Here is a 14,266-nt window from a genome sequence, read left to right on the forward strand (position 1 = left end):
CTAAAGAATATTAATTTTTGATATATAATTTTTTTAGTACAATTTCAATAAAACAAGAATTTCTTATATATTTCACAAATAGTTTTTATCAACGGTATCAAAACATTATTATTTTTATATAAATAAAAATACTATATTATTAATTCAAATATTTTAATAAATAAATTTTATTATTAAGAATTAAAATATTTTTATAAATAACTAAAACAAAATTAATGTTTATATATGGGAAAAATCTACTATGGAACCAAACGAGCAACTTCTAATATCGTAGACAAATACGCACGCAGTTTTTTCCTAGTTAGACAAACGGATTAATGAAATGAACATGGAATTGGTTTTTCCGGCATTGTTGCGTTTCAAGTTGACACGTTCTTGAGTAAAAAATAATTAAAATTAAAAAATGACACGTTCTTTATCAATATTGCGTAAGAAATTATTCAACCAAAAGAACGAACCATGAATCCAAATCGTACTTGAACCCAATCGAACTTCAAAAATCCTCCGATTCTCTCTGCCACAACCACAATCCTCTCCGTAGAAAAACCATTTTTGTATCAGTACGATGAGGAACGAGGCTAGTAGTAGCAGCACTAAAACCCCGAAGGAAAGCGTTGTTGTTGATTGCGGAAAACGTCGAAGCTCTTGTGGTTATTGTAGATCTCCTCGTCACAATAGTATCTCTCACGGTTTTTTTCTTTCTCTTAAATTCCCTTAAAATTCTTTCGATTCTGTTCAATTTGTGAGCTTTTATGCTGAAAAATTGTTTTTTTTTATTGTAGTTGGTGGATTATTATATACTTTAATGCTATGAGTTTGGATTTTGATTGTTATCTTCTGGGTACTTACATTTCTGCGATGAATCGATTTTGTAATTAGTTATTTGTTTCCTTTTCTCTTGTCACAGGTATGCTGGCAGAAAGTCTTACAGTGGATGACTACCAAGGTTGGCGTGGTTTACTATTTCTTTGTGTTTGTCACTCTTCTCAATTTGATAATGCTGACATTTTGCACTATTGAGTCATAATTTTTTATAACAAGTAAGTTATGAAACTAACAAGCCTGATTTTGCTTTGTGATGTGATGCACCTAAGTGACATGGTTTGGAACTCTATTCATATGTTTGGTTTGGAGTTGTTAAGGTGAATTTTCTCGCGTTCCAAAGCAACTTCGATGTTAAAATAAAGAAGCTACTAGTTGTAGCTTTTGGCCAGAGCATGTATCCTTCAAATTCGAACTGAAAACAAACTGATGCTTGTTATCAAAATTGATACAAGTGTCTTCCATATTTTCCTCTTCAAAGTGTTGATTTATGAGTTTTGCTGTGCTTTTTGATACTCTGAAGTGACGATCTTTTTCATCATGGTTTAGCTCCCTCTTCTATATCGGTCTTCATATTATATAGTGTTCAAAATCTGCTTCTGCTTTGGGAGAGATTTGTAACTAAACCGTTATAGAACAAGTAAGATAGTAGCCGACCAAGTCAGGCTTAATAACTAGGTTAGTATGGCTGAGTAACCTCTCATGGACAATGAACTAGTAACTGATTTCCCCACTACCATGCGACTTCTTTTGTAACTCTCTCCCAACCCCTTTAAAAAAAGAAGGCCTATCTTATCTAAAAGGAGGACTGATTGTTCACGAGATAGCTACCGAGGCAAAAACCCTGTTTCTAGAGGCCTAGATAACATGCTTGATTGTAATGGGAACACTAAGCTTTCTCATTTAGCTGTTGAAAAAGAGCTTTGATTAATTTGCTGATAAGAACTTGTTCAGGTTAACTCATTTTCATTTTCTCTTGGTAGCCCTTCTTGACCAAGGCTGGAGAAGATCTGGATGTTTTCTTTATAAACCTGAGATGGAGAAAACATGTTGCCCTTCCTATACAATCCGCTTGAAAGCAGGTGACTTTGTTCCCTCTAAGGAACAACTTCGTGTATCTAGACGAATGCAAAGGTATGCTTACTTCATTTGATATTCCTCGAGTCGAGAGACATACGAATTATAATTTCTCAATTGATGGTATTCAAATTAGTAATCTTTAATACTTTTATTTTTCAACTTCAAAAGCTTTGCTGGCATCATTTTACACATGATATGGGAGTATATTTATACAACTATCTTGAATAAAATAGAATTGAGGCTCATTGGATTGATATAAGTTTACTGTCACTGTCTTTCTCCGTTTGACACTTAGTAGCTTGAACAAATAATTTCATTTTAAACTCTTATATTAATTACCTTTAGTTTTCCTTTATATATTACAATTTTTCTCTCCCCTTGAATCTTAGATGCTTATATTTTCTGATTAGTTGCGATCAAATTCGTACACATATTTATGTAGTAAATTAGAGTACACTCTTTTGAGATTGACTTAATATCATAGTGTGTTCTCCCTTAAATCTATTTCATCTTTGATATTTTATCTAAAATATAAATGCATATCTTTTAGTTATTTATCATGCATATTTTAAACATTTTTCCTTTCAATATTTCCTATTTATTTATAACTTTGAATGTTACCAAGTCAACTTAATTTTGTTGAGTCACTGTTTTTGTCTTGTGAAGGGAGGGAAGTTGCTATGTGAAACTTCAGAATGTTGGGCGGTAAAGAACTACACAAAAATAAAGTAAATGTATAAGAGATGAAGATGTTGCGTTGAATGTGTGGTAAGACTAGACGAGATAAGATTAGAAATGACACTATTAGTGAAAGTGTTGGGGTATCACCTATCTTAGAAATGATGTTGGTAACTAGACTTAAGTGGTTTGGATTGGGCATGTAGAGAGAAGACCTGTGTATTATGTAGTAAGGAGAATAGATTAGATGGAGGGTAGTCAAACCGCTAGAGATAAATGAAGACCGATAAAAACTATAAGAGAAACTTTTAAGAAAGATCTCGAGATTAATGAGTTGGATAGAAACATAGTTTTTGATAAGACATTATGGCGTAATTTGATTCATGTCTCCGACCCTTCTTAGTATGAAAAAGCTTGGCTGTTGTACTGTTTTTGGATGGCCAGAAGTTCAGCAACATTGGAAAAGGCTCTGTTAATCAGACTTTAATTGTGGTGAAGGAAGCTCAATGGGAGGAAGAGTTCAATGTTAGTTGTCAATTTCTCAAGATAAGACTTGAGGGTAAATCTGCTTTTCTATCGGCGGATAGTGTAGTGATAGGACTCGGTTTGGGCCTAAGCCCAACGACTAAGCTGAATAGGGAAGTTAGTTGCTGATGTGTCATTTTAGCCACCCAATTCTGTTATGAGTGAAATGTCTATATGATTAGGGCGAGTGGGGTGAGAAAATAGGATGCAGAAATATTGTTAGAGTTTGTTTGGAGAGTTTTTTCTTGTAGGAGCATATTGCTTTGGTTAGGAGTTCTTGAACTCTGGTTTACCCCTTTATGCGCTGTTTCCACCATTGTAGAGCCTGAGCTCATCTTTACCATTCAATAAAATAGAATTTTGTTACGTGATACTTGCCAATTATTATTCAATATTCAAAAGGAACATTTCTATTTACAATTAATTTCTATTCACTATCAATAAAAGAATAAATTTTTGGGATATGTTTTAAAGTTCATTGAGTGCTTATAAAGGTGTACTACTACTAACATATTGTCTACCAATGAAGTCCTCACATCGACAACGACATTCAAAACTCACATACTTGTGGAATCTGAGTTGAATGCTTATCAAACTGGACCCACCTTTGTTGGCTTATACCAATGTTTTTACATGGGTTCAATTGCCACCAATTTTTGTATAATTAAAATCACTTTTTTTTCTATTTTCTTTGTAGGTGGGGTGGGTGAAAATTTGAATTGCACCATAAATGTTCAAATTTCTCTGTTCCGCTTTTCACCAATTATTGTTCTTTCTTCCTAGGTTTTTAGGTGGAACCTTGGATGCTAAAAGAGTTGATGCCACGGACGAACCAAATACTTCAAAAAATTCAGGAAGCCTTGTGCATAATAATCCAGCATGCTCCATGTCAGAAGAATCTCTATCTGTTGGCAGCAAAGAGGTGGATGAAGTTGAAAAATCTCTGCACTATTTATCAGATCAGATTGATAATGTAGTACAGATGTTCACTGATAACAGGGAATTTCCATCTGGTTTTCAATTACCAAAAGCTTCAGTCAGAATGGTTTCACAGGGTAAAAAAAAGTTATTAACCAATGGATCCGAGGATCTCTTGTATAGTAGCAATATAGCCTTTCAAGTTGCTGCATCTATAAACCGAGCACAGTCAAGGGACAAGGATGGTAATGATTCCAAACCATCGAGAGATAGTGAGAAGGAGAATGCATCTTCTCCTAAAATTATTGCAGAAAAGCTGGTAGCGTCTTTAGACTCAACAGTAAAATCATCTGGTCTGTCTACCAGGGCTTGCAATGGTCATATCAATTTTTATGCTTCTAGTAAGCAAGTTTCGCAAAATGGAACTGTTCAAAATGCTGCAATTCCTAAGAAGTCTGGAATGAAGCTTGATAAAGGAGGAAATTGTTTGATTAGTCCTCAACATTGTCAGTTGAAAAAGCGAAAGCTTGAGATCCGTTTGAACAGATCCAGTTTTGATCCAAAAGAATATGCTTTATATAGAAAATATCAAAGCAAAGTACATAATGATAAACCACAAAATTACACGGAGAGTTCATATCGCAGATTTTTGGTTGATACTCCATTATTATATGTTTCACATACTGGTGACAGCACAGTCCCTCCTTGTGGTTTTGGCTCTTTCCATCAACAGTATTTAGTGGATGGCCAGTTAGTGGCAGTTGGGGTTATAGATATCCTTCCTAACTGTTTATCGAGTAAATATTTGTTCTGGGATCCAGACTTTGCTTTTCTATCACTCGGCAAGTACTCTGCACTTCAAGAAATTGGTTGGGTGAAAGATAACCAGGTTCATTGTCCTAGTCTCCAGTACTATTATCTTGGCTACTATATTCACTCTTGCAACAAGATGAGGTACAAAGCTGCATATCGCCCTTCAGAGCTTCTATGTCCTCTTCGTTATCAGTAAGTTATTCAGTTCAGAGTGCACGTGAAACCACTTCACCATGCTTGTAGCTCATTTTCGAACTTGTAGAGCCTTTAGTCATTTACCTAGTCTCTTCCTTTTGCGATAACAATTATTGGCGCATTCTGTATGCATATGAAATAGATAATTCTAACTGTACTATATATGTCGTCGTTATCTGAATTTTTCTACTGAATTCTGACCATATTTTGCATGTTCGCTATATCATGTGAGACAAGGCTAACATCATTGCACGATCTCCAGGTGGGTTTCATTTGACATTGCAAGGCCTTTACTTGACAGAAAGCGATATGTTGTCTTATCAGACGCTTCCATTTTACCAAATGGAGAGTCGTCCCCACTTCAAGTTACTGACGGTCAAGATGCAATGTTAATCCAGCTTGATGACAGTGGTCAAGAAGATGCAAATGATGTTCCAATGCATGAAGATGAAGAAATGGTTGAGTTTGAATCGGAAAGCTCTGACGATGAACCTGATTTACAAACTACTAATTGTGATCCAGAAAATAGTGATTTAAGCAAAGTTTTGCTAGAGATAAAAGGATCTCGTGTGAGATACAAGGTATGATTAGTTCTATGCAAATAAATATCAAGTTATTTCCTATGCTCTAAGCACCTAACCATACTTAGAAAATGTTAGCTGCAAAATATTGTAGAAAATAGTAGTACAGATATTACAAAATAGCGGGTATGTTTCAAACCGATGAGTCTCAGAAATGTTGTCATCAAATCCTCTATTGCTGCTTTTTCCTAATCCTTAAACTAGTCATGTTGCAGGTTTAGGTAGACATGCATGTTTAACCATAGCAAACTCCTGCATGTTTTTTTCCCTCTCTTTCCGGTCTGACTTGTTTGTCCACTTATACTTTGCATAAACTGTACTATTCATCTCGGAAGAATCTTCGAAGTGTGTTGGGTCCTGAGCAGCAGAGATACTTGGAGTCACAGTTGCAGAAATACAGGAGGGTTGTGGGTGCAGTGTTATCCGAGCGCATGGTTTACTCTCTCGGTTAATTTATATCTTGGAACTTCAATATAATGACATGCTACTGCTGCGGTCGCCAGCAAATAAGATTCTGATCCCGCCGTTGGAGCTGAATTTGATCCTCGATTGTCTTCAGGAACTGTGTAAACTAAATAACTTTTTGGTTAATGGTTTGTTGTTTTATTTAACATGGTTGATTTTCATCAAATTTCTTGTGCATTTGCATATATGGAACTTAATTCAACGGCGTATCTCTTTGCCAGCTTGATGGTATTTATGCCAGTTTAAAGTTCCCTCGATCGATTTTATGTTCTATGAAAGCTTAGTTATATGATGGTTAGATCAATGGATATGATTAATTTATCCTGTAAATGGAAACGATAGGTCTTTTTTGGTTCATTTTGTGGCTTTTCTAATACATGAAATTTTGAATTTGTGTGTTTAATATTTTAATTTTAAGAAATATTCCGGTTAGTAAAAAAAAAATCGCCGTGCGTGTTTGGGTCATTACTGGACGGCAATAAAAAATAGCATTGCTATTTATAGGTGAGTTTCTGAATGCATCGTCGAAATTCTAAGATATATTTTTAATTTCTAGAAATGCATCTTCGGACGTATCAAAAGATCGGTTAATGTTAACATGGAGATGTATTTTCAGAATATTTTGGAGATTAAATTGCGTCAAACTCTTTCCTCCCTCATTTCATATAAGTCAAACTGTAACATCATCCATCTTTATCAAAAACATTAATTTCTTATAAGTTTTTTGAGTTTTTGATAAATGTTTGAGTTTTGGTCTAAATAAATAGAAATCGATGATTATTAGAAATAAATAGAAATCACATTTAAGATAGTTTCACCATACTGTATTAGTTGTTGGCTGAAATTGATGATAAAAATATTTTTTTTGAGCTGCATTGTGGTACATTACATCATTGACGCGATCTCTGAGTTGCAGAAAATTCTGGAGATGCATATCCAGAATTTTTCAGCGATTTAGTTTTTCAGTAATCGAAGATGCATCTCCGTAATTTTTCAACGGTTTTGTTTTCTAGAAATCGGAGATGCATCTTTGGAATTTTCTCAGTCTTTTTATTTTTTATTTTCTTACTTGTGTTGTTGGTCTGCACTAATGATATGTCTTACTTTAACTTACAAGTATAATGGTCGATAAACATGATAAACTGAGGCATGCCAAACTTTCTCAACACGCATCCGTTTGGCGGGAGAAGAGTTTGTAGGATCTAGAGGCTCCTGGGCCCTCTGGTCAGGCAAAGCCGCCTATTTCTGAGGTCCGTGCTTCTACTCATGTCACTCCATCTTCTTCTTCTCATATAAGACATGATTCACCATCTGACGCATCACTCCCCCATCCTCCCGCAGGTGCCAAGTTTCACCAGTGTCACCTCCTATTATACAAGTTGTTGATCCACTCCCACCTAATATTCCTGATTCACTTTCACCTTCTACTACTGATCCAGTACCACCTCCGGAAGGTAAGGCTGCTGCGGATGCTGAGTCAGATTTCAGGAGTGTGATCCGCAGAAGTTTCTTAATCACGGGAGAAAGATTGTTGCATTGCATCAGTCGAATGAGGAACGGTTTCAGTCGATTTTGTCCTTATCTGGCATAAAGGACTTGTGCATGATCGATTATACACTTCAACATATATGTTGATCACCATGAGACGCGACCATTTGACGAGATAGTTATATACTCTAGATGGTTGACATCCGGATCGCGTCTCGTTGCTCCCCATCTACCCGAACGTGTCACGCGTCAGTTCGGGTGCACTCAGACCATTCCCAAACACTTTGTTGTCTCTACTTCTCCTATCTTGACACGTATACAGATAGATGACATGTTTGATGATTATGAGAGTCATCTGGTACCGGATGAGGCACAAGCTACCATAGCTAAGAGCGACTGAAGATACGTCGAAAGGTACATCCAATGGTTCTTCAGGGTGTTACATTCGTACATGGTGCAGGTTGCTCCAGGAGACCCGCCGAGACCAACTCATTAGGAGATACTAGAGGAGGAGCAAGCATAACTAGATCATGTTGAGGATGTCTTGTCTATGTATCGTTGCATAATGGAGATTGCACAGGCAAGCATTGACAAAGGTATCTTCCCTGATGGGTATGATGTGAGGCAAGTCCTAGATGCCATCATGACGGAGGCACGAAGGCATTATGTACCAGAGACAATGTTAAAAGATGGGTGAGATTGATGGCTGAGGAGGTAGATGAAAGGTGGTCAGACACACACAATAGTTTCTTATTATATAGTAGTAGTATTATGATCTGTATTTTATTTTGACAGTCTTGCTATTTTATTGATCTCGATTATACGATATTTTTGACATTTATTGATATTTTATTTTTGTATGACATTTTTGGTCCATCTGGAACTATGTACGTCTATTTTTTATTTTATTTTCAATTGTACAATATATTTTAAATCTTCATCTGAACACAGATAAACAATATATAACACAAAATACCTGTTATGAGACGTATCAAAGATGTATCTCTGGAATATTCACGGAGATGCATTTTTGATACAATTCAAATGTAAATGGCTTTTAAGTGGGATGTATTGAATGTTTTAAATTGTTACGGAGATGTATTTCCGAAATATTACAAATTTATTCAAAAATTGGTGCGTTCGGAGATGCATCTCCGAAAATTAAAAATATTTAAGTAATTTCACGTGGTGGCTAAGAAGTATTAAGGGTACATTAAAAAATCTTCATTTATAATGACACTATAATTTTGTGACATTTACAAATACTGTTATTTTAAACTTAATAATGATTTTAACATTTGAGTTTTGTAAAATATTTGAATAATGAATAGTGGTGGTATAAAAATTGGTCAAAATTTTAAAACTTTATTTTATTGAAATTATAAAAAAAAGGTTTTGTAAAATTTAAAATATAAATTATTAAAAAGTTAATTAAAATATTTAAATTAATTTTTTGGATCATCCATTAAAAAGATGTTAATGGATGCATTGAATGATTTTTTATCTTGGATGAATTTAATTGAATATTCTTGAAGAAATTTTAGTTAATAAACTCTATTGTTAATGGATGAATTTAATTGAATATTCTTGAAGAAATTTTAGTTAATAAACTCTATTGTTAACGAATTAATGAATTGTTTTATTTCATTCATTAACAATTTGTATCCATCTAATCTATCCATTTTTCATCCTTACAAAATATTAATTATTATTTTAATAAATAAAACTTGAACATCTTAAAAAAAAACTGATTAATAACGTAAGTTTGATAATAATTTGTTTTACTAAATTTAAAGTAGAGTATTAATCTTATAACTTTGCTTATAAGGTATTAACACTAATTAATAAAAATGACTTTTTTTTCTTTTCATTCTCATATTTATTTCTATCAAATAAAATTAAAATCATTTTAATTTTAAAGTAAATTTGACAATAATTTGTTTTCTTAAATTTAAAGTACATTTTTTTAATCAAATAAACTTTTGTATTAATTCAAAAACTAAGACAAAACAAGGCAATCATAGGGGATCCAGTCCATCAAGACAACAAAACAAAGCAAAATAAAAGAGACATTAGCTACATCATCAACTTAGCTATATGAGATCTAAGTCTCTCATTATACCATCCTCGGTAAACTATCATATAATTATATTTTCTACTATTTCAGTGTTATCAATGCCATATATTGTTTTCCTGGCAGCCAAGTTTAGGATGGAAGCCCTCCACCCTTTTACTTTGCTAAGAGACACAATCCAACACATTTCATCATTGCCATTTCGTAGATTCATGGTCCCCTTGAATCCACTATAAAATATTCATCCAAATAGCTTTTGATTCTCTACAACCATAGAAGAGGTGCTCCATGGTTTCCCCATTTGAACAGAAGCAACATCTACTGTTCTCCATCATACGAAATGATATAGCCTCGACTTTGTATGGAGTCTCCCATGGTATGCTTGTAACATCCCGAATTTAATTAATGAATTAATTTGAGTTATTTAGATTTTTATATGATTAATGAGTATTTTAAATTAATTGTGTATGATTGTGGGGGCAGGTATCCTTGAAATAGAAGTATGGAGGGAGTAAGAGTTTGATATAGTTGTTGATAATTAATTAGAATTTTAATTAGTAAATAAAATAAATAGTGTTTTATTCAAATTAATTAATTAAATAGTAAAATAACTAGAATATGAGCATCTTAATTAAATAATGAATTTAATTATTTTACTTATTTAATGGGGATAATGAGAATTTTTAATAATTAGCCTATAACTATTTTATTTAATTGGTTGGAATAAAATAGAAGAGTAGAAATAGTGTGGAGAAAAAGAAGAATATTATTAGTATTATTTTATTAAAATAAAATTAGAGCCAAGAGGGGTATGGTGGTAAATAAGATGATAAGTGAGGGCAATGGTGGAAGTTCCTAATTGAGGGGGAATTAGGTTAATGATAAAAAGGTTGGTAAGAGAGTTTGTAGGGTTTTACGAAAAATAGAATTTTGTGGTGAGAAGAGGCAAGGGTTAGGGCTAAAGGAAGACTCTATTGTTAAAGCTTGAAGTATGCATCTTATTGAAAAATCTAAGGTAAGGGTGAGAACTTGTTCCAATAGTAATGGGTATGGTAGAAGGGTAGAATGGAGGAATCTTTAACCTCCTTAGGGTTGGGTGTTTTGATTCATAATTTTGAATTTGGATGATATGGTGATTATTATATGATGATGATATGATGAATTTCATGTGTCTTACATGTGTGTAGTTTTCTGTTTTGATGATTAAACTTATATTCACCATTGTTGCAATTTCGAAGATTTTAGGCATAATCTTAAAGTTGTGATTAAATTATTTAATTGTGTTAAAACTATAAATTAACTTTATATAATTATAGTATTATATGGGTTGTAATTTTCTGAGCGTTTGGCTTTTTACGGAATCGAAATCGGAGGTCCGAAAGGTCTCCAACGATGGAAAACGCAGAAAATTCTGCATTCTGTCCGTCGCAATCGCGAGCCTTTTTTATGTTTTTCGGTCGAAATCGTTTTGGTCATAACTTTTGATCCGTAAGTCCAAATCAAGTGCCGTTTGAAGCGTTGGATATCTGAAATAGAGGACTTTAACTTTGTTTCAGGAATAAAATAATTTTGGAGATTATTTTATGGACGTTTTTGGGGTTGAAGAAGATAAAAATTATGTTGGAAAATTTAGAAAACAACAACTTTTTAGTAACGCCTTCGTGCACGGTTTTGATCATAACTTTCAACTCGTGAATCATTTTGGGTTGGGGTTTAAAGTATTAGAAAGGTGACTCTAAGATACATAATATGATGGTGATAAGTGAATTGATTGAGTATTATTCCTATGCCTACTGTGTTGGTGAAGTTTTGTTCTTACGTTCGGTTAATGAATTGTTGACACATCCCGACGATTTTGGTCATAACTTTCATTTTGTAAGTACGATTTTGATGGCGTTTGAAGCGTTAGAAAGATAACGCTCAGACCTAAAACATGGTAGTGATTGTTGATATGTTTTAATAATATTCACATGCCTATTGTATTGATGAATATATTGGTTTATACATTTGGTTGATGAATCGTGACATTGTTATAATATCATTGTGTGATAATTATGTTGTTATGTCGATGATGTTAAGATGTTGATGAGTTACTGTTATTTTTTTATATTATTCATGTGGTAACATGAATTGATTGTTGCATGATGAATGGTGTGATGCATAAATGATGAGATGGGTGTGGGGATCCTTTAGGTGAACCTTATTGTGTTAATGCATGTTATTTGAGAGTCATGCATCTTGGTGTACGGGATTCGGCCCAATTTTGGTGAGCCTCGATTCTATGGTGATGGATCGGGTGCGAGTAGCTAATTCTTATTATGAGGGATTAGTGAAGCGTTACATATGTTGATGGTAACGATTTTTGGTGAGCCTTGATCCTGTGGTGATGGATCGGGTGCGAGTAGCTAATTCCTATTATGGGGGATTAGTGAAGCGTTACCTATGGTGATGGTAGCGATTTTGGTGTGCTCCAGTTCCAAGAGGGAATCGATCCTATGGTGGGGATCATGGAGTGAGATGAACCTGAGTGTTCATTTTGGTACCATGTGCATGTTGAGTCAATGTTGAGTACATTGCATAAGTGTTGCATTTGTATTGGTTGTTATAATGTGTTATTGGATGAGATGTTGTTACATATGATGTTAATGATAAATGAGATGTGGTTTTGTACGATGTTGATGATAATTGAGAAGTTGTCATGTATGATGTTGATTATGATTTGGATGTAAGAATGTGATATATTATTGTGCATGATTGTGTAGATGTTGTACTCTATTCTTTAAACCAAGTGTTTACCAATTGTTTTGATAAGTTTGTGCAGTGTGTCGCTGATTGCAAGAGCTCAAGCGATGTTAAAGTTGTGTTATTCCTAACTTTGAAGATGTTATGGATTCGAGATTCCTGTCTGCCGGTCAAGTTGGGAAGTCTTTAGGGAAAATGACCAGGTATGGTTAGTGTTGTTTCTCAGAGAGTAGAGAGAAGTGTGACGACTAGTGTTATGCCAGTGGTGTGTGATTCTTGATGTTTTCCTAAAGATATCTACAACTTGCCTCTAGAGCGTGAATTTGAATTTGATAAAGGTGAAGAGTTGATGTTTGTATCAGCTAAGCAAGTGAGAGAATCCGTGAAGGATATGGAACAAGTGTTTGTGATGTTATCTTTGTTGGAAGCTAGAGGGCAGGGAGTTGTTCGTGATCTTCCTGGAATTTGTGAATTTCCTGAAGTGTTTCCTGAAGACATCAGTGATTTGCCTCCAGAGCGCGAAGTGGATTTTTCTATAGACTTAGTACCTGGTACTAGTCCGGTGTCGATGACTCCTTCTAGGGTGTCTACTTTAGAGTTGGGGAATTGAAGAAGCAACTAGAAGATTTGCTTCAGAAGAAGTTTGTTTAACCAAGTGTTTCTCTATGGGGTATGTCGATGCCGTTAGTGAAGAAGAGGGATGGTAGTATGAGGCTATGGGTGGTCTGATAATTGTATTGTAGGCATAGGAAGAGAACCATCTGTACGCAAAGTTTTTCCAAATGTGAGTTATGGTTAAAGAAAGTGAGTTTCCTTGATCATGTGATTCTAGTAGTGGTATAGTTGTGAATCTATGGAAGATAGATGTCGTGTTACAATGGGAGACTCTGAAGTATGCCACTGAGATTAGAAGTTTTTCTTGGATTCACTGATTACTACAGGAAGTTCATTAAAGGTTTTTCAAATTTAGCATTGTTGTTAACTCAGTTGACTCGAAAGGGTCTGTAGCGGTGTATTCGTCGCTATATGATTTATTGATTAAACCATAAGCAAAGCATACAAAGAAATCGAGTCGCCACCGCACTTTTATTTATCCAAAGGACTGGCTAAAAAGCGAACAAAAGCCTAAGAAGTTTTACACATAGAAAACTAATGAAAAAGATCAGAGAATCTGGGTAAGGGGTAAATTACGCAATGGGAAGGTGTTAGGCACCCAAAACGTCCTAGGTACTCCTAGGGAGCCCTTTTCACACTTGTTGAATGAAAATGTTTATTTTGTTTATGACATATTGTGCAAACATGATTGAGATGATGAGAAAAGAATGTACAATTTATTATTTTTGTGTTTGAACGGATGAACCTGTTGCCTACGTACCTTCCATCAAAGGTAAGGATCAAAACGCCGTAGTTCGGCTAAAAGATTTCCAAAAATTTGTGAGTTCATTTTAAAACAAGAGCACTAAGGCTTTTCATTACCAATGGGAGAAAACTCAACCTGAATCAACAATCCACCATGCGAGGACGGCTTCAACATACTAGTGAGGGGTTAACCCTATAATAAGTATGGAAGACTTACAATCAACTCACTAAGGATAAGGTAAAATTTATATCAACCACTATGGTAATTGAAACATATGGCTAATGCATGAAAACATATCAACAATGGACAAAGCCACAAAACAATTGAATGGGTGAAGTTAATTGATTATGAGTATTCACAAAATATGGTCAAAGTATGATTAGGATTCAATTCAAAGAAGTGTTATGAAATGGAGTTTGAAAAGTCAAGGACTTAGGGTCCAGGTTTCTAGTTTGAAAAGACATGAAAATGTTTGCACAACATGTATTTACAAGTTTTAAAATCAACATGTGAAAAGGGGTTTTT

At 34.4% G+C, this 14,266-nt stretch overlaps 1 protein-coding gene across 1 annotated transcript; it reads left to right on the top strand.

Annotated features, from left to right (window-relative positions):
* Positions 1-286: 286 nt before the first annotated feature.
* Positions 287-6,434, top strand: LOC127083952 (arginyl-tRNA--protein transferase 2). Its single transcript, XM_051024317.1, has 6 exons — positions 287-689; positions 908-946; positions 1,806-1,956; positions 3,889-5,028; positions 5,294-5,612; positions 5,948-6,434. The coding sequence occupies exons 1-6, from the start codon at positions 566-568 to the stop codon at positions 6,062-6,064; spliced, it is 1,890 nt and encodes a 629-aa protein (XP_050880274.1). The 5' UTR covers positions 287-565; the 3' UTR covers positions 6,065-6,434.
* Positions 6,435-14,266: the final 7,832 nt, after the last annotated feature.

Source organism: Lathyrus oleraceus, chromosome 5 (assembly GCF_024323335.1).
Source record: "Lathyrus oleraceus cultivar Zhongwan6 chromosome 5, CAAS_Psat_ZW6_1.0, whole genome shotgun sequence".
Classification (NCBI taxonomy): domain Eukaryota; kingdom Viridiplantae; phylum Streptophyta; class Magnoliopsida; order Fabales; family Fabaceae; genus Lathyrus; species Lathyrus oleraceus.